The 21,720-nt window shown below is 44.5% G+C and overlaps 1 protein-coding gene across 4 annotated transcripts in view; it reads right to left on the bottom strand.

Moving 5' to 3' along the window:
• Window positions 1-15,673, bottom strand: part of itgb6 (integrin, beta 6) — a 98,542-nt gene extending 82,869 nt beyond the window's left edge. For 2 of the 4 annotated variants that reach the window (XM_038789644.1, XM_038789646.1), the window contains exons 1-3: window positions 14,527-14,693; window positions 13,483-13,687; window positions 12,651-12,897 (exon numbers count right to left, since the gene is read on the bottom strand). In XM_038789644.1, coding sequence (XP_038645572.1) covers window positions 12,651-12,897; window positions 13,483-13,687; window positions 14,527-14,685 — 611 coding nt within the window. In that variant the 5' untranslated portion in view covers window positions 14,686-14,693. Of the gene's footprint in view, window positions 1-12,650; window positions 12,898-13,482; window positions 13,688-14,526; window positions 14,694-15,053 lie in introns of those variants that run through there. The other 2 variants (XM_038789645.1, XM_038789648.1) reach the window with 2 other exon arrangements.
• Between the last annotated feature and the right edge of the window lie 6,047 nt (window positions 15,674-21,720).

The following is a 21,720-nucleotide window of genomic DNA, read 5'->3' on the forward strand; positions in this document are numbered from 1 at the left end:
CTGTCCCAAATTAAAAGTAGAGCAAGAGATAAGAGAAGTAATGGCTACTAAAGCAATGGAAAGATTGATGAATCCACAGGAACCCGAGGTCGCAGCGACCAACAGAGCAGTGCAATGCCCCATATGGGAGGAAGAGTTAAGGAAATACTTAAAGGGGAAAGGATGGCCGCTTTGGTCGAATTTTTGTGCTAACGATGAGTCAGGTCCAGGAAAGATAGGCCAAACTTGGTGAGAGAACCTAAGCGAGGTCCACAAAAAAAATGTAGGGAAAGACAGAAAGCCGATGGCAATAGTGTCCTGTTTGGCACAGTTGCGAGGCACAGAGGAGGCGCCCCGTAGGCAGTTAATTGAGAAGAAAGAAAAGTATGAGGGAAACAGTAACAAAAGCGAGAAGATAATTGACCAACTCCGGGAACAGTTAGCAGCTAAGGATAAGGAAATGGCCGATGTAAACCGTGCACATCAATCGTGTTTAGTTCACCTTAGTATCTTCCAGACCCAGTACGATAAAGCCTACCAAGATACACAGCATGCAGTCCTGGTAAGAGAAGAAACAGAACAACAGGTCACCCAGCTAACTAGAAAATGCGTGGATTTAAAAGCAGCTTTGTGAGCGCTCCACAGCACCACTAAGGAACAGAGGCAGAGTACCGTTGACCATGCTAAATGCTGACAGAAGACAGAAAAGTTACAGTTGTTACTCTCAGTGCAGAATGGCTTCAGGTACACTTTCAGGCAGGATTTAGATGAGGAAGATGCTCCCGATTGGCAAGAATTAAACAAAAGTGTCCAAAGATACGTAGAGGATACGGGAAATCAAAATCGAGCCCCCCACGCCCCAAAAAGTACAGCACCCGCACCACCGACTGCACAGGCAGCACACACCCCCCACTCACAATTCGACGCCCATGAATCCGATTACCACACAACGCAAGTCATTGGATCAGAATGAGCCTGATATTGTTTACACCAGCCCACTATCCATAACCCAATTAAGAGAAGCTTGCATGAAAATTAGTCCATTCCAGCCCACCGCAGACCTGCACAGCTTCTTTGAGGAAGTGCGCCAACAAAAGGTTCTGTACGGCCTCGATGAGAGAGAGGTAGTAAAGCTAATAGTTATGAGCCTTAGCCGGTCCGTAAGATCAGCTTTGCCCGAACCCCAAAATGTAGCATGAGGAACGCTACAGGAAATGAAAACAGCCATATGAGATGCCATCGGGTATAACAAAGGAGATCCAGTCGAGGGTTTAAATCACTGCAGGCAAAAGAAGGGAGAACATCCGACCGCGTTTGCTGGTCGTCTACAGATTAATTTTATGACAGTTTACAGACAATTGAACCACGCACACCTAAATGAGGAGGGCACCACTAAATGGTCCCGCAGCTTAGTCTCGCATGCCACATACGCAGGTCAAAAGGCTTGTGTAAACTACAACCCCGCAGACCACACACACAATGAAGTTTGGGTATTGAAATGACTCTCTTGAGCATGGGAACAAACCCTATACCGATAGACAGATCAGGACGATATAAAAGCAAACATGCACCCAGTTAGGACTAGCCAGGACCCAGCATAGATAAACGAGGGTAGACACGAGGGACAGCACCCCAGAGCACAGGCACCACGAGGTTGTTACAATTGTGGCCACATGGGATATTACGCCCGCGACTGCTGACAAAACCCCCCGAACCAGCACCAATACCAACAACCAAACCCCCCACCTAGGAACAATGTTAGGCCCATGCATATTGTTAGCGCCCGCTCAGACGATTTAGCATTTAATCCCACAGATTAACGGTGTTCGGACTCCCCAATTTGAGTCTGTGACACACGCTGGGACAAATCAGGCAGACCAGTAGTTAGAGGCACAGTCCGGGGACATACAGTCGATTTCCTTTGGGACACAGGAGGATCCCGCACCACTTTGAACTACTCCACCATGTTTCAACGGGACAAATGGCCCACAACAGACACCATCACCCTGAGTGGATTCACCAGCCACATAGAGCAAGGATATATCACAGCTCCCGTACCCATTCAGATAGGGAACATTAGCACTAGGCACCCCGTCGTTTTAGTTGACTTACCCCAAACAGCCGAGCACATTTTAGGCATTGATTTTATGAGCTCCCATAACCTTTCGTTTGACCCAGTAAACAAATGTGTCTGGAAAATGGCCAAAACAGCTAGGGCTCCCACTACGTTCACAGTAGGGGATTATGAAAACAGGATTTGCTCAGTAGGGGACTATTGTTTTAATCCTCAAACAATTAGTGCAGATCAGATGATTAGAGAGGTCCTCATAAAGCGCAGAGCTTCGTTTGCGCAACACAAACACGATTGTGGGAAGATCCCAGGTACAATAAAGATTTCAGGTCCCGGTCCAAAGCCACAAAAGCAATACGGTTTCCCATAGCAAGCCGATTTTGAAGGTTATCAACAGATTGTTAGACCAAGGAGTTATTCGACCCATAGCATCCACAAATAATGCCCCAATTTGGCCCGTAAAAAATCCCAATGGTTCATGGCGACTAACGATCGACTACCGAGAACTTAATAAGATAACCCCTTTAGCAGCCCCCACTGTTGCCACGAGTCCCGAGACCATGCCTAAACAGGGAGTACAGGCAAAATATTTCACAGTGCTGGACATCAGCAATGGCTTTTGGTCCATCCCATTAGACAGGGCCTCTCAGTATAAATTTGGGTTAACGTTTCAAGGGCAGCAGTACATGTGGACGTGCCTCCCACAAGGATTCCATAACTCCCCCTCCATTTTCCACCGACGATTGGCCAACGGACTTTCTAAATTTTCCCGACCCGAATGCCTCATGCAATATGTAGACGATCTGCTACTGCAAACGGACACAAAAGAGGAACACGTAGAGCTCTTATCGGAATTACTCGGCCTACTGCAATCCATCGGATGCAAGGTCAACCCCAAAAAGGCCTAGATTTTAAAGGAAAAGGCTCTTTATTTAGGCACCTTCATCACCCTCGGGAAGAGAGAAATTCAGCAAAACCGGATCGAGTCCATCGTTAAATTGCCCCTTCCCCAAAATGTCACTGCATCCCGTTCATTCCGAGGTTCGGTAGGATATTGCAGAAATCATATAGATGGTTTTGCCACTAAAACAGCCCCACTCTCAGAACTCCTTAAAAAGAACGCCACATGGGAATAGCTTCGACAGCACACAGACACCATTGATGATTTAAAATGCTCCCTAGGCACAGACCCCGCTTTACAAGTTCCAGACCCAGACTTGCCCTATGCCATAGAAGTAGCAACCACCGACCGAACCCTATCAGCAGTGCTCCTGAAAGAACAACACGATCACTTAGGACCCGTAGCCTATGCCTCAAGAGTATTAGACCCCGTAGAGCAAGGATTCTCAGCCTTGCTTGCAGTCTTTTGGGCAGTACAGTACTTTGCGTACATCACAGGCCTTAACCCAGTAACGATCTTGACCGAGCGCACCCCCACGCAACTATTGCTAGATGGTTCAGTCAGCCAAATCAGAGCAGCTCACTGGACACTACTGTTACAAGGCAGGGACATTACGGTAAAATGCACCAAGACCCACACATTTCTGGCCGATAATCTCCAATATGCAGGGACCCCATATGAGTGCCAGATCATAGCAGCCCAACACCACACAGGACCCTTTATCCCAAAATCACTACACCCACGAGCAGGCAGTAAGACACAGGATTCCCAAACCACAGGGAATGCTTAAAACATTTATGTAGACGGTTCCTCCACAATCAAAAATGGAGTTAGCAGTTATGTAGAAGACGCGCAGGGACGCCCACTGGAAGAGATCTCTTTAAAATTGCCCGACCACCTAGGTTCACAAGCAGCAGAACTTGCAGCCATAGCCTATGTAGTTCAGCACCCCGACTCTTTTCCAAACCCCGCAGACATACACTCCGCCGGCCTGTATATGTGCAACAGTTTAACAGAATTCTTGCCCTGTGGGAATCTCGAGGTTTTGTTTCAGCCAATGGAAAATCCCTACCCTCTGCCCCATTGTTAAAGCACATTCTCAAGACAGACCTCACATGGTATCATTAAAATAAAAAGCCATCATCGCTCGTCCCCACCCGGTAATGTAAAGGCAGATGCTTTAGCCAAAGCAGGATCTTGCCATGGTCACTTCTGGCAGCCAGCCGAAAGCGAACCAGTACACTCAGTCCAGGTTTCCCAGACCAATATTGAGGATCTATCCCAAGCCCAAAAAGCAGACGACACCCTCAAACAGGTTTTAGACGGAAATTTCCCAGCCCTCATATGATAAATGGAAGGACGCACTGACTCTACAGGACAGCATAGTTTTAAAAAACGGAATTTATGTGGTCCCCACCCAGGATAGAAACCAGCTCATTTCCCAATTTCATGACAGACACGAACATCAGGGCATAGATAATACCATTGCCCATTTAAGACCTTTGTGTCAGTGGCCCGATTTAAAATGTGATGTAACCCATTACATCGAGAATTGCCTTATCTGTGCTCAGAACAATCCTGAATATTACTCAAAGAAAGAACAATTACGTCACACCCAACCTATGATTGGCCCTTGGACAAATTTGCAAATTGATTATATTGGCCCCCTTCCCCCTTGCAGAAATGGATTCAAGTACATGCTGGTTGTAATCGACACCTTTACTAAATGGGTAGAAGCATTTCCCTCACGGACAAACACAGCAAAGGCCACCGCTAAGATTTTAACCCAACAGATATTCACACTCTGGGCTCTCCCACACAGCATTGAGTCAGACCAACGTTCCCACTTCACCGGCAGAGTCATGCAAAATGTTTTAACAATTTTTGGGATCAGGCAGAAATTCCATATAGCATATCACCCCCAATCCAGCGGCATTGTCGAGAGAATGAATCAAATTTTAAAAGTGCCCATTAGGAAGATGGTGCAACAGAACAATACCACGTTGGACACAGTCCTCCCATTTGCTCTCATGTTTATTCGGAACACCATTTCCAGTTCCACAGGTTTCACACACCCCCTCTCCCCCCCCCCCCCCCCCCCCCCCCTCCCCCACACCCCCCCTCCCCCCCCCACATTCTCATGACCGGACGGCCCCTGAAGGGTATTGAATATTAATTAGGCCTCGATTTGAAAAGCCCTACAGTAACCACCCTCACCCACGAAAAAGCAGTCCAACATGTTACAGATAACATTAAAGCGGCACAACTCACTGCAGCTGTCCGATTAGGCGCTAGAAGGAAGCAGAGTAAAGCCTGCTTTGACAAAACCGTCCACCCCGTAGAGTACACAGTCGGTCAGCAAGTAATGGTTTCACTTTACAACCCCAGTTCTTTCCTCTCCCCCAAATTTGCAGGACCCTATTCCATTTCCGACAAAGTGAGCCCCTCAGTGTACAAGATCACGTACCCCAACAGTAAAACTGTTTGGTTCCACATCAACCAACTCAAAGTCTATGGATCACAATGTAGCCACTCCCACCACGTCTCTCTGGCAATAGGAGACGATTCCGCCCGCCCATCGACAACGTAGTCCGACACCTACGCCAACCCTTCCCCAGCCATGACGGCATTTATCCCTTGTCCACATCCACAGACCTGAACTTGTCTCCGCCCACAGGTACAGACTTTCACCTTGAACTTGAATCTGACGACAGCGGGAGCCTCCCGGATTTGATTACTATCCCTGAACACTGGTGCCATCTCTCTGCCCTCTGTCACCCCAGCCCCTGGAACCACGACTTAGATATCTTTGACCCCCTATATGCCCTCCCCCAATCACAGCCCGACAACAGTATCTTGCCCTCCACTCCCACCGCCCCTGCGCCTCACGACAAACAAGCCCCTCTTTGGCACCGCGATAACTCTTGTAGACTAGTAAGGCACGACAATTCGGATTAACCGACGGCCCACGTGGCCACTGTTTGGTACAGAACCCTGAGGTGTCCAGATAATGAGGTTGAGACATCATCGAAGTATTAACGTATCCAAGTTCTGATTGAGCCTGCCCGCCTTTTTCCTTCTTCTTTTTTCTACTACATGGTTTTAATTCATGTCGCCCGACACACAATTACTCTTATGATTCGAGGGTAGAAAGCCCTCTGACAGTTAAAGGCACAAATTTGTCAGAAAACAGATCACTGTTCACCCAGTCTTTATGACAAGTTTCCACACGACTACAAACTCTTACCGACCACTCAGGTCACCCAGGGAGGAGTAACGGCACTGATCCCCGCCCTACCTGAGGACCCCAAATGCATCCGGTCAGTTTAGCTCGGGTAGTGGAGAAACAGCAGTAACCCACCGCCCTACCCGGGGATTCCATCCTATCTTATCCTGCAGCGGCCCACATGCACCACATGTTCCCGCCACTTCATACGCTCTGGAATGGTTCTCTACACTCTGCTTTGTCTCTGGCAGGCCTTAGTTTCACCTTCTCTGCTCTCCCTTTGGTTGTAGTTTAAAGAATGCATTTTGCCACATTCTGTACGCTCACCACTTCTTTCCTTTACCTTCCGCGACCCCCTGGTCGCTCCCCACCTGCTATTTACACATATGACATGATTGGTTGCTGTACACGCTGCTACATGCGAACTACCTCTGAACCGTGGGACGAAACTTTATGAAACTGGCCGCCCTGAAATTCGGCTGGTTAAGATAAGCCTCAACCATCACTGGTTGGAAGTAAAGAAAAGGCTGGTTGGAAAAATTATCCGCCCACTCCCCGCATCAACCACAAGCTGCCACAGTCTCTGTACTTAAAAATTTGCATTTCCTGTCTCTCCAAAATGGTATTTTAAAAAAAAATGAGGGAGTCACACATGGTGACAATCATAACGGGTAATTGGAGTAAGGAGAGAAAGACTAATAAAACGAGATATTAACCGAAGATAATAACAGATACTATGCTTGCACCCCCAGGATTACCCGGAGAACAGGAAACACAGGATGAAGCAAGGATTGCTGACATGCGTTTGGATCATCGCTGGACTTCTGCAACTGCACCGCAACGGACTCTTGTTACAAACCCCACACCAGCCCCGATTACCACCACACAATAGGCCACCACCAGCCCAGACACTACACCACACAGAAAGACAGACATCGAAACCCCCACCTTGTGCGAAAACATTGCCAAATGGAATCTCCTTTCATACATAGTAGAGGCCCTTCTGGTAATTGCAATAATCTGCAGTGTCATTCAGACACTCCGACTCCCTAAATGGCGAGCAAAAGCCTCCCACTCCCCGATGTATACAGTCCGATCCCCCTTCTTTGGAATTCAACAAAATTGAACGCTTGTACTAATTGCTGCTAAGAATAAACCATGTACCGCTTTAACTTTATTAGGATTAAGTAGAAATGTGATGCTGCTGTTTTAAATTTTGTACTGTATATAAGTTCTTTGATATCCACCAGCAGCATGAGAGTAGCTTAGATAGCGTTAGCTAGAGATCAACTGTGCAGATAAATTAAATATTTTACAGTGACTTAAATTATAGTGACCGTTAGAGGTTAATTAATTTATGGATGTATCAATGAAATATTAGGTAAATGTCCCAAACCATGAGATAGAGTAGAGTAGAACCTTGCCTTGACCAAGGGTGACCTGGCCACCAAGGATTAACAGGAATCAATAGTGTGATCCACCACGCTTCGCGTTCAGGATCAAGAGGACGGAATGTAGCCATCTACGATGGCCACCTGCAAAGGATCACGGGAATTATGGCCAACCCAGGACCCAGACAGATACAGAGCCTGTGTGTATTTGAAACACAGGTAACCAGACTTGATCAAAAACCCCTGCTCGTTTGCATTTTAGTGGCCCATTTTCCCAGGACAATAGAACTCCAATCAAACAACCGGTACAGCCACAGACTGATCGGCACCACTCCCTTTACTCAGAAAGCCCAATTGCCAAGGTCAATGACCGCTAAGGACCTGCCCAGCTACCAAAGCACTCGCTCCTTTATTGGCCGAAATCAAAGACAGTGATCAGAGCCCTGTCGAACTATTGGGTCCAAGGTTAAGGACCGCCCCAAAGAGCGCGAAATCCCAGAGGGATTAGACTGAGTACAGCCATGTGTTCTGTCTCTTTTGGATCTGGCCTGTGCCAACCCAATTGTAGCAGGAACAGCCAGCCAAGTTCAAGACCAACGATCGCTACCTGACGGATAAGCCCAGCAGAGACAGAGCCACTTTCTTCGAATCAGACAAGTGAAATCCAGAAAAAGGCCTTATCCATTTGCACAGTGCCGGTCACCCTGAAGTTAAGTATAGGTTATTGTAGCTGATAAATGTAGTTTAACTTGTCGTATATATTGTAGGTATTGCATGTCGAGGTAACTCTTGTGTATATAAATAAACCATCTTTTGAACTAACTAACTGGTTGTGTGGTCATTTGATCGATATAAGGGAAGGCTTGTGGTTCACCAACATCATTAACATTAGCAACAGTATTGGCGATGATGTTGGGGTCGAAACGGGCAACATCCCTTTGAGCTCCCCCTTTACAATGAACAGAGAACAATACAGCACAGTAACAGGCCCTTTGGCCCTCCAAGCCTGCGCTGGTCACGGGCCCTATCTAGACCAACCGCCTGTATCTTTCTATACCCCATCTGTTCATGTGCCTATCCAGATAAGTCTTAAAGGTCGCTAACGTATCTTCCTCAACTCAACACTTGTCAGCGAATTCCAGGCCACCACCACCTCTCTGTAAGAAACTTCCCACCGCACATCTCCACTGAACCTTCCCCCCCGTCACCTTGAAATGAAATGAAATTAAATTAAAATCGCTTATTGTCACAAGTAGGTTTCAAATGAAGTTACTGTGAAAAGCCCCTAGTCGCCACATTCCGGCACCTGTTCGGGGAGGCCTGTGCCCCCTTGTAATTGTCATTTCCACCCTGGGAAAAAGCCTCTAACTGTTCGCCCTATCTATACCCCTAATAATTTTATAAACTTCTATCAGGTCGCCTCTCAGCCTCCATCTCTCGAGGGAGAATAATCCCAGTTTATTCAATCTCTCCTCATAGCTGATACCCTCCATACCAGGCAACATCCTGGTAAACCTTTTCTGTACTCTCTCCAAAGCCTCCACGTCCTTCTGGTAGTGCAGTGACTAGAATTGACCATAGTATTCCAAATCTGGCCTAACCAACGTTCTATATAATTGTAACGAAATTTTCAAGCTTTCATACTCGATAGCCCATCCTATGAAGGCAAGCATGCCATATGCTTCCTTGACCACTATTTCCACCTGTGCTGCCACTTTTATGGATCTGTGGAGCTGCACGCCCAGATCTCTATGTGTCTCTATGCTCCTGATGGTTCTGCATTTAATTTATAGCTCCCACCTGAATTGGATCTACGAAAATGGATCAACTCGCATTTGTCCAGGTTAAATTCCATCTGCCATTTCTCTGCCCAACTTTGCAGCCTATCTATATCTTGTTGTATTCTCTGGAAATCTTCATCACTATCCGCAGCTCCTGCAATCTCAGTATCATCCGCAAGCTTGCTAATCAGACCCGCTATTTATTCTTCCAAGTCACCTATATATATTACAAAGAGCAGAGGTCCCAGAACTGATCCCTGCGGAACACCACTAGTTACAGACCACCATTCAGAAAGACACCCTTCCACTACTACACTCTATCTTCTATGGCTGAGCCTGTTCTAAATCCATCCAGCTAGTTCACCCCTGACCCCATGTGGTCTAATCTTTTGCACCAGCAAATGATTTACTAAGGGATGTAGACAACATCCACAGCCCTTCCCTCATTAATCATTTTGTCACCTCCTCAAAAAATTCAATCAAATTAGTGAGACATAACTTCTCTCATACAAAACCATGCTGTCTGTCGCTAATAAAACCATTCACTTCCAAATGTGCACAGATCTGGGGCTGGATTCTCTGCCCCGCCGCGCCACATTTCTGCATTGACCCGGCGGCAGGAATCTCCGTTATGCCGGACGGTCAATGGGGTTTCCCACTGTGGGGCAGTCCCATGCCGTTGGGAAACCCCCGGGCGCCGGCAAAATGAAGAATCCCGCCAGCGGAGAGACCCGCTCCCTATCTCTGAGAGTCTTTTCCAACAATTTTGCTATCACTGACGTCAAGCTCACTGGCCTATAATAACCTGAGTTATCCTTGCAACCCTTCTTAAATAACAGTACAACATTAGCTATCCTCCATTCCTCTGGGATCTCACTTGTGGCCAATGAGGACACAAAGATTTCTGTCAGAGGCCCAGCGATTTCATCTCTTGCCTCCCTCGGTAATCTTGGATAGATGCCATCTGGCCCTGCGGATTTGTCTACCTTAATGCTTTTTAACACATCTAACACTTACTCCCTCATAATATAGACCTGTTCTAAAGTGTTTACACATCCCTCTGAGACACTACCAATCAACATGTCTCTCTCCTTTGTGAATACCAATGCAAAATACTCATTAAGTACCTCACCTACTTCCTCTAGTTCCATACATAACTTCCCTCCTTTGTCAGAAGTCAGTGCCGTAAAAAGGGAGTGGTCCCTTCTTCCATGCACCCCAGTTACTCCACACCGATGCAGCGGACAGTGCACTTTGCTGCTCCTGTCTCACCCAGCATGAGTGAGGAAAGTTGGGCGAGACAGGGACTTCGGAATTTCAGTGAGGGTAAGTCCATCAAGAGTGGTAATCCACCGGAGATTGCCACTCTGAGGAAGCTACAGGCCACTGCTGAAGAAGCACGAACATTGTTATCAGGAAAGGAGGAATTCTCTCAGTAAAAACAACATCAGTTTTTATGGCATCCACGATGATGAAAATTATTCCGAAATATTATAAGCGTTAATTGAGGTTCTCATTAAAAGGAAGAAATCCCTAACTCTCTTCAAACTTTATACTATTTCTAGAAAGAAGCATGTGAGGTTAAACACAAAAAAAATTTGCAGTAGAAGTAGTAATGCATTAAATTTTTGTGTTGAAATTTTAGTTGTGATTAGAGAAACCGAATCCCATAGAAACATTATACTGATTTGAGAAAAAGTATGCTGAGGGATAAAAGTTAGAATATCACAATTGTATATTTTTTGAGTCAGCAAATGCAAAGCTTTACTAATTCATCTGGTTCACTAATATCCGTCAGGGAAGGAAATCTGCTGTCCTTACCTGGTCTGGCCTACATGTGACTCCAGACCCACAGCAATGTGGTTGACTCGCAAATGCCCTCTGAAATGGAGGGCAGTTAAGAACGGGAAATAAATGCTGGCCCAGCCAGTGGCACTCACGTCCCGAAAATGAATTTTAAAATGTCAGAGTAAGCAAGCACTGAACTTTTTGTTGCAAATCAGAATTTGAAGTGCAATTCTTAGTATAACTGAATTTTGCCTACGAAGTACTAGATTGGTCTTCGGCTACATTGATACTATAACTACTACCAATTGGAGGCAAATTGTTTACTGTTTGGTTTTGGTTACATAATAATAATATTTATTATTGTCACAAGTAAGCTTACATTAACACTGCAATGAAGTTACTGTGAAAAGCCCCTAATCACCACACTCCGGCGCCTGTTCGGGTACACAGAGGGAGAATTCAAAATGTCCAATTCACCTAACAGCACCTCTTTTGGGACTTATGGGAGGAAACCGGAGCACCTGGAGGAAACCCACACAGACACGGGGAGAACGTGCAGACTCCGCACAGCCAAGGACCCAAACCCGGGTCCCTGGTGCTGTGAAGCTACGGTTCTAACCACTGTGCTACTGTGCCTCCCATTCATGCATTTAAATGTTTGAACAATGCAGGAAGCAATGCCTATACTGTTTGCCATTTTAATGTAATATAGACATTACACCAAAGTGGTGTGAGATATTCCCTCAGTAATTTTCACACCAAATGTCTCGTCACATCCAATGAATTTATACTACAGCACTGCTGCCTCACAGCATCAGAGACACGGGTTCAATTCCAACCTTGGGTTACTGACTGTATAGAGTTAGCACATTCTCCCTGTGCCTGTATGCGTTTCTTGCAGATCCTCCGATTTCCTCCCACAGTCCAAAGATGTACAGGTTACGTGAATTGGCCATGTTAAATTGCTCCTTAGTGTCTAAAAGGTTAGGTGGGGTTATGGGGTTCCAGAGATAGGGCAGGGGAGTGGGCCTAGGTAGGGTGCTCTTTCAGAGGGTCGGTGTAGACTGAATGGGCTAAATGGCCTCTTTCTGCACCTTAGGGATTCTATGATTCTTTGCCGCGATGCAAAGATAAAGGCACTCCACAAACTTCCTTTTTTAGATAAAGTGGTAAAACATATTGATCTGAGATGGGCAAATTCTCAAGGACGGAACCAAAATATGCACAATAACTGCACAGTAACTTAGTAGGAACAGTAACTTAGCAGAAACAGCAACTTTGACCTGGAGTTAAGACTAAGTCATTTTATGAGGCTGACAATTGCTTTGTTTTAAATTGCTGTGGGGCCATCATAAAAGAAGCTTTATTTTGGGTTGGGATTGACGTAGACCATCTTTATTGATAAAAATGATTTTACATTATTACTTCACACCTTAAATTTCCTACACTACCAGGGCTTCTGAAAAATGTTTGATCATTCCCCGATACATTGATAATAATATAAATTACATACCAGCAGGGATTAGCTAAATCCCTCATTGTCGTTTTGATATAAGGAGACATTGGCTTGTCTACAAACGTTCCAAAACCCAGTTTAAAGTTACTGGTTAGATTGGCCATCGCTTTGGAAAGAGACGAGCCCAGTTCTTTAATTTCATCCAAGTCATCCGTCATAGAGGCAGAAAGGTCCATTAGATAATAAAGGTCAACTGGATAATCTTCAAACTGCCGCACATCCACTCCAAATGTCACCCGACTACCTATTAGAAAATTAGTTTTTTCAAATTAAAGTTAAAAACAATCATATTTGAGTTGCTGAATATTTATATCCAAAAGACATGTGTGGTCGAATGCATGGTGTCTACCTGCATTATGTAAAGTTTCAATTCTTATTCATTCTGCTCCTTAAATAGGGGTTAATTATAAATTGAAATGGTCCTCTACATAAATAAATTAAATTCTATGTTTTTTATCCTTAAGACTTTCCAGTACAGCACAATCTATAAAGTTATTTTTACTCAAACCAGACGCCTGCTGTTACTCCAGGTGCTATTGCCATTCAATGATTAATGCTAAAAAAAATCAGGAATCCAACAATATTATTCTATTTCTGTTTCTATTTAATTCCATTTGACAGTGTTTGAATCACGAAATGACTTTTTAAAAAGCAGCAATTTCGAGTATGTAAAGGCTGCCTGTGGCTAGCATCCAGGACTATGGGGAAATTCCCACTTGGGTTAGCCTGTGCTTTCTATCTGAGTGAAACCTCTGTGGTAAGTGGTATGCACTCCCTTTTCAGATGCAATGTGCGGGTATCCACCAGTACCATTCTTTATCACCCTTACCTGGTCGCAGGTGAAGTACAAGTTTTTGTGGGGTGATTTGTGTCCTTTTTCCGCCCCTCTTCTCGCTGCTCACGCTTAAAGGCTCTCCTTTTATAACCCGAAGGTGGCTGGCGGAGAATTCTATAAACTCCCGGGGACATGCCCGCAGCAAAAGATTATCAAAGGTGTCACATCTTCCACCAGAGCTCGAACCGTCACTGAAGCCCTAAAATGAACAATAAGACAATCGTTTCCTCGATCTAGTCATGGTAATAGAAATATGTTTTCCAAAACAAAGGCTGGATGGAGGTGTTCAAACATTTTGAAATCTGCTAACATGATCCCAATCGGGGAAGTGGTAAGATTGAAATCTCCAAATGAACAATTAGAATCAATCCCTTCAGGTTTTCCCTCAATCCAGGTGCTTGCTCTATCTGTAACCATGAATTCCAGCATTGCCTGGCCGCGAGCTGTTTACACCCAACCGGATAATGGGGACACAACACCATTTGTAATATCTTTTTCCATCTTCTTACAATCTACAGTGTGCATTTTGTTCCACGGGCTTGCATTCACTCGCTGAGTAATTTGAGAGGAATATTTGTACAAGTTTATTCAAGACTCGTTTTCTGAGCCCGAGGCTACTGAAATGAGTTGACGCGCTCGGGTAAAACAAGATACATTTCCAACCCGGTGTCAATTCCCGGTTTGAGGTGCAGGTGACAGCCACATATTAGCGGCAAATGAATTGGTTTTAGAATCATTCGCTTTCAGCAATGTTTGCCGTACACGTTATGAGCAAACACTTTGCCATATTCATCCATAAAATGGATTATTCATTTACTGAAAATGCACTTCAGCAGACTGCAATTGGTGCAAATAAACCGCACAAGAAGAAGGCTGTGGTTTTAATGGATTAACTATTAACTTCATGGTCAAACTCACGAGTAAGCAACACGGAAAAGCCATTTCACCTAACACTTTAATTAAATAATGGAATAACTGTAACGATTGTCCTGGAAAGACTTGATAATGTTGTTTTTTTTAAAAAAAAGTTTGTTCCACCTCTTTGAAGCACCAACCACACATCGGACCGAGCCTCAAACAGTCTTCACAAGTGACTGCGTTTGCAGAGGAGCAGGAACCTGCCAAAGAAACAATGGAGGAATGAATGGCCAGAATATCAATCGAAGGAATAATTTGCCTGTGACCGAAAAGGTACATTCCTGAACGTTTGACAAATTGCACTGGCTGGTAAGTGTAAAAAAGTTGATCATTTGTAAAAAAAATATTTTGGTCAAATGAATGGATGGTGATAATATATCCCTCCCCGAGAAATCAGGTGTAATATTCACCTTAATTCCTGATCTGTATATGGACGAATGATACTTGCGCAAGTTAAGTAACATTATACAGAACGAAACTACATTTCAGTTGACTTACTGTACATGAAATAGTTTCACTGCACAATATCAGACAGCTCAGGTAAAACTCAAGGTCATGGAGCAGGTTTTGCTGGCCCTTGCTTTTGTGCTGCGTAAACAAAAGAAAAGTCAAAGTAATAAAAGTGAAACGTGTTGCAGGGAGCTCACCTTCTGCACCGCTCAGTGTCTTTGCCAGAAGCAGCACAATTGTCAGCAGGTCCACTCCCATGTCTTTGGAGACCGATCCAGGGGATGCGTTTCAAGGCGAAGGAAGACTTGAGAAGCTCCTGATACCTGCAGCCTGGCGCTTTGTGGGGGAGGAGCTGCAAGCACAGAGCAAAGGACCTGTTCCTTACCTGTGGAGGTGGAGCAGACTGCTGACACTTGGGAGTCTCGTAGTACGGTCACCATGGTGTAGCCGCCTCGCCCTTGCCCTTCGCCAACTTCCTTTTTCCTTTTATGGTAAAGGCAGGTATGAAGAAAACATGTTAGAAAGGTGCAAGGACTGCCTTGATGGGGGAAAGGCAGAGAGTGCTCACCTGGCCAACTTCCGGTGCGTTTCCGCAACTCTTGTGTGAATCACTTTCTTCATCAACCTTGCCTGTAAAATCCGGCACACCACAGGGCTCAAAAAACTTCTACACCAAGTTTGTTTTGATTTTCTATGTCCCAGGATTTCCGTGATAATAGATGGTTCTGTACAGACCACGTAAATAGCTTAGCTTTAGAGGCAATTTTGCTCACTTAGTGTCTATAGAAAGGGCACATCCCATCATTTACACGCCCGGCTCCACAGCTGACAAGCCCCAACAAGCTTCCCCCACTCAAAGTCACCAGGTCAGTGGCATACCTGGGAAAGAACATAGAACATACATACAGTGCAGAAGGAGGCCATTCGGCCCATCGAGTCTGCACCAACCCACTTAAGCCCTCACTTCCACCCTATCCCCGCAACCCAATAACCCCTCCTCACCTTTTTGGTCACTAAGGGCAATTTAGCATGGCCAATGCACCTAACCTGCGCATCTTTGGACTTGGGGAGGAAACTGGAGCACCCGGAGGAAACCCATGCAGACACGGGGAGAACGTGCAAACTCCGCACAGACAGTGACCCGGCAGGGAATCAAACCTGGGAACCTGGAGCTGTGAAGCCACAGTGCTATCCACTTGTGCTACCGTGCTGCCCCAAAGGAAACCCTATTGAGGAAAGTTGTTGTAGCGAGTAGCTTGTCCATGCAAAACTCTGATTCAGAAAGTATAACCACAATATTCATCAATATGAATTAACTGCCCTTGATTGGCGGGTGGAGGGGGGGGGGGGGGGAACAACCTCAATATTGCATTGTGTAACTTATTTCACTCTATCAGATAGTCTTTGCTCTCATTTGTCTGCATCAAAGTGCATCAGCCACCTATTTACCTACTCCACTACAATAGGAACAAAAACTAAACTCTGGAAATGCTCAGCAGAGCAGGCAGGGTCTGTGGCGAGAAACCCAGTTGTGTTTCAGGGCGATCACCTTCTAGCAGAATTATAATAATCTTTATTAGTGTCACAAGTAAGCTTACATTAACACTGCCATGAAGTTACTGTGAAAATCACTCCAGAGCCTGTTCGGGTACACAGAGGGAGAATTCAGAAAGTCCAATTCACCTAACAAGCACATCTTTAGGGACTGTTCTGATGAAAGGTAGTTAACCTATCAACTCTGTTTCTCTGCACAGATGCTGTATGTTCCCTGAGCAGTTCCAGCATTCACAATATTTTACTGTCATCCAGTCTATTAACCTGTTTGTCTTTCTTTATTCTTTTACAGCCCGCTCATAGTTTGCCTATCTCCTACTTTTGTGTTGTTGGCAGATTTTGATATTCTGCTCCAAGTACCCAAGTCCAAATGATCAAAATGCTTGGGACCACAAGTAGATTTTAGTCATTCTCCTGGTAAATAGCATTGCTGCTCCTCTAAGTCAATTTCTCAAGGGTTGCTTTAGCTGACAATGGATGTCTGCTTTATTTTAATTTCTTACTTCTTAATAAATTTCTACTGCTAAAATTACAGCACTTTTGTTCCTGCTGCTTCCAGATAATGTTCATTTGAATTGAATTCTTTTCACTTTACTTATCATCTACAGCCTCCACACACCAAATATATTTTCCTTTTCTTATTTGCTGGTATTCGTCGGACTTGCCCATTGCAGCCTGGGTCTGCAGTCCATCCAGGCATATTGCTACTTGCACACCTCCAGGGTCCGAGGTTCGATTCCCAGCTTGGGTCACAGTCTGTACATTCTCCCTGTGTCTGCCTGGTGCTGCCTTTCCTCCGGGTGCTCCGGTTTCCTCCCACAAGTTCCGAAAGATGTGCTGTTAGATAATTTGGACATTCTGAATTCTCCCTCTGTGTACCTGAACAGGTGCCGGAATGTGGCGACTAGGGATTTTCACAGCAATTTCATTGCAGTGTTAAAGGAAGCCTATTTGTGACAATAAAGATTATTAATCTCGCATTGTTACCTGGCATTTTCCATCATATATGAAAACTTGAATAGTCACATCAGTTCGTAAAAATACCACATGTCCTTACTCAGTAGTTTCACATATTTCAAAATTACAATATTATATTTTGATTTCAGTTCAATAAATTCCCATCCTGAGCACAAAGGCAAAATACTGTGAGCCCTGGAAATCTGAAATAAAAACAAAAAATGCTGGTAAAAAACAGCTGTTCAGGCAACATCTGTGGAGAGAAACAGAGCTGATGCATCAATGTTGTTAAAACAGCCTGTAGCTGCTAAAATTCATCTAGCTTTCTTCAGTAATAGAAGAAGAGGATGGATATTAAACTTATGTTACATCCACACGTTTCATTCAGTTGTATGTGGGTAAATAATGGAATTAAACAGAGTAAAAATGTTTGAATTTGCAAATGGTATCCCAATTTACACAATATTCCTGTGTAATATCCTTTGAGTGGAATCAACCTTCAAGTAAGTGCTTAGAGCCTCCCCCTCCTATACAAACGTATATAGTAACAACAATCCATCTAGACTGATGTATCTCAATATGGCAATTGTGATGAATACGGTGATCATGAGCTTTTGTATTGTGTGCCAATTGATTAAAATAAATAAATAACCATCTAACTGCTGCACATACCTTATAAGCATAACCTTGGAGGTTTCTGTGACAGAAAACTGCAAGAAATGGGCAATGAGCCTTCCATTGTTTTAGCGATCTGCATGTTTTATTCTATGAGCTTTATTTCTCAAAAAAATAATTATCTCGTGGCTTTTTTCAAGAATTCCTTGGCTGACCTTCCTCCCTTTATTCATTTCATGTATTTTACCTCATGGAGATGGGTCACACAACTGGCTTAGAAATTGTTCATGCAAGAAAGCTTGTGTTACAATCTCAATTTACCCCTTATTTCACATCTCTACATTTGTCATAGAGAAAGACAGTGGAGTAGTAGACCTTTGGTTTGTGGCACAAGGTAGATGGATCCATGTGTTTCCCTGGTTAAATTCAATAATCAGCCAGCCTTCAAAGTGCTTCTGACTAGAAACCTGTCACCAGGTCCCACTCATGGTCATCTGATTCCACCAAGTTATCTTTATCCAAAGAGAAAATGCTGGAAAATCTCAGCAGGTTTGGCAGCATCTGTAGGGAGAGAAAAGAGCTAACGTTTCGAGTCCAGATTACCCTTTATCAAAGTTATCTTTATCCATTGTCTATGATTTGCCTTCACATTTGTCAGTTTTGCCACCCTGATTAGTTCCCATGCTCCATGCAAGTGATAGCTGGATTTCATCTCAGAGAGGCAGCTTCTTCACGACCTCATCGAAATCAGCTTCACTCCACAAGCTGTTAAGGTTTTTCTCTGTCTTTGTTCCTTTTAATGCGCACAAAGCTGGGCTTCTCCCCAATGAATTACATGTATTTTTCCATTTACATGATCCTCCCTGTATTATAAGGGTCTGGCACATACAGGGTTAATGTAGGACTGAGCACGGGTCCCGCCCACACAGTGATGCAAGAAGGCACATGACCCAGAACCAGGGTTGATGTGGTGTTGAGCAGAGACATGCACAGACCCAAGTCTTATACTTAGACAGAGACTGCTCCTGTCTTATACCCTTTACTGTAATTGTGTAAATAATTCTAGTTGTTAATAAGACTTACAGTTAACCTATCGAAGACTATGGTGACTTCTTAAAGACATTCTGTAACCAACACCCTCCTAACGTGGTGGCAACAGGGGCATAAAAACCCAGAAGCTCACTAAAATGCTGAGAGAAACCAAAATGCAGGAAGTTTGAGAAAAATTCAACAATGCATTCTGACCTGAAAAGATGCTCCTAAAGAACCAGAGATCCAGAGGAAAAATCGCCAAAAAATACTCCAAAGACAGGCCTTGAAGTTGAAGGCAGAGATTTAAATTTCCTTCCTGTAGCAGAAGACCCCATTGAATCTCCTTTGGAAGTCCAGCTTTAGATTGCAGAGTCGACTCAACCTGCATGGATGAGCTAAATCTTTTAAAATTCCAGGCTGCAGAAAGTCCTGGGAATTCCTTTCAGGAATTCAGTATCCAAAGTGCCGTTTGTAAGAAACCCATCGCTAAAACTTGATGCCCACGTGGGAGCCTGAACTCGTCCAGAAAAAGACAAAGAATTAATTAAATATGTCAGGAATGTTGCAACTGTCCAGCTCAGTAAAACAAAACAAGCAGAATTGACTGACTTGCTAATTTAAAAAATAAACCACTGAACAAACAAAGCCAACAGGTAGCCATTGCTAAAAGCTTTCTTTCAAAAAGTGCCGCATCACCATTTTACAAAGCCCGTCAAAACCAGCAAGTGCAGGATATCCCTTTGTCTCGAGTCAATGGCAATGCCATCTTGAAATCCAGAAAGCTCTTAAAACTGCACATACATTGAAATTTATTTTTAACATGGATCACAATTCTCCACCTCCAAGCCAATTCGGACTAGACCAGGGTCCAGACCAATCACATAACTGGGGTCTATGGAGGAAAAGACTCTTAAGGTACAGCATTTTTTGAGGTTTAGATAAAAAGTCAGAAGAGGAGCAGGTTCACGCTGCTTTTCTTGATCGGTCCATCTGTAGGCATAAGAGGGAAAACATCAGTCAATGGTTCTTGCTTGACCATCTGAAAATGGAGCTGCATCTGGATAGCACCTTCTCTCCGAATGCCAGTTTAGGGCGGCACGGTAGCGCAATGGTTAGCACTGTTGTTTCACAGCGCCAGGGATCCGGTTTCGATTCCCAGCATAGGTCACGATCTGTGCGGAGTCTGCACGTTCTCCCCGTGTCTGCATGGGTTTCCTCCTGGTGCTCCAGTTTCCACCTACATGTCCTGAAATTGGATATTCTGAATTATCCCTCAGTGTACCCGAACAGACGGTGGAGTTTGGCGACTAGGGGATTTTCATAGTAACTTCATTGTAGTGTTAATGTAAGCCTACTTGTGACACGAATAAATATTATCTCATGCATGATTAATGCAGAGGCCGCATCTTGACACTGAGCCCCAAGATGCCATCGGAATCAGGGTGCAGTGTTCTGTAACACGACAGCATGTACCCAAAGTTGGGGTTAACTCAACATTGTACTCACAGAGAGTAGTTCAACAGGATCATTGTGTGATTATTGACAAACACTCTTCATCCATGTATCAGAAGCCAACAAGTGGGCAGCACGGTAGCTTTGTGGATAGCACAATCGCTTCACAGCTCCAGGGTCCAAGGTTCGATTCCAGCTTGGGTCACTGTCTGTGCGGAGTCTGCACATCCTCCCCGTGTGTGCGTGGGTTTCCTCCGGGTGTTCCGGTTTCCTCCCACAGTCCAAAGATGTGCAAGTTAGGTGGATTGGACATGATAAATTGCCCTTAGTGTCCAAAATTGCCCTTAGTGTTGGATGGTGTTACTGGGTTATGGGGATAGGGTGGAGGTGTTAACCTTGGGTAGGGGGCTCTTTCCAGGAGCTGGTGCAGACTCGATGGGCCGAATGGCCTCCTTCTGCACTGTAAATTCTATAATCTAAGTCAACGTCCTGCTCTGGCTGTTGGGTTTGAAAGAGCAGCCAATGATGACTTATTCCCTTTATTGATACTGTTGAGCACTCAGGTGATGTGCCAGAGCATCACTTTCATGCCATTACAGTCCTCGAAATTGACCATCTCACAAAGGCCAATAATTTCTAGAAATCCTAAGTCAATGAGTGCACATGATGTGGAGATGCTGGCGTTGGACTGGGTTGAGCACAGTAAGAAGTCTTACAGCACCAGGTTAAAGTCCAATAGGTTTGTTTCAAACACTAGCTTTCGGAGCACTGCTCCTTCCTCAGGTGAATGAAAGGTATGTTCCAGAAACATATATATAGACAAATTCAAAGATGCAAGACAATGCTTAAAATGCGAGCATTTGCAGGTAATTAAGTCTTTACAGACTTTTATTTAATAAATTTAGAGTACCCAATTATTTTTTCCAATTAAGGGGCACTTATATTATGGCCAATCCACCTATCCGGCACATTTTTGGGTTGTGGGGGCGAAACTCACGCAAACACGGGGAGAATGCAAACTCCGCACAGACAGACAGACAGTGACCCAGGGCCGGGATTCGAACACGGGTCCTCAGAGCCGTAGGCCACCGTGCTGCCCGTTTTACAGACTTTAAAGACTTAATTACCTGCAAATGCTCACATTCTAAGCATTGTCTTGCATCTTTGAATTTGTCTGTATATATGTATATGTATATATGTTTCTGGAACATACCTCTTCATTCACCTGAGGAAGGAGCAGTGTTCCAAAAGCTA

This window comes from Scyliorhinus canicula, chromosome 2, assembly GCF_902713615.1.
Source record: "Scyliorhinus canicula chromosome 2, sScyCan1.1, whole genome shotgun sequence".
NCBI lineage: Eukaryota > Metazoa > Chordata > Chondrichthyes > Carcharhiniformes > Scyliorhinidae > Scyliorhinus > Scyliorhinus canicula.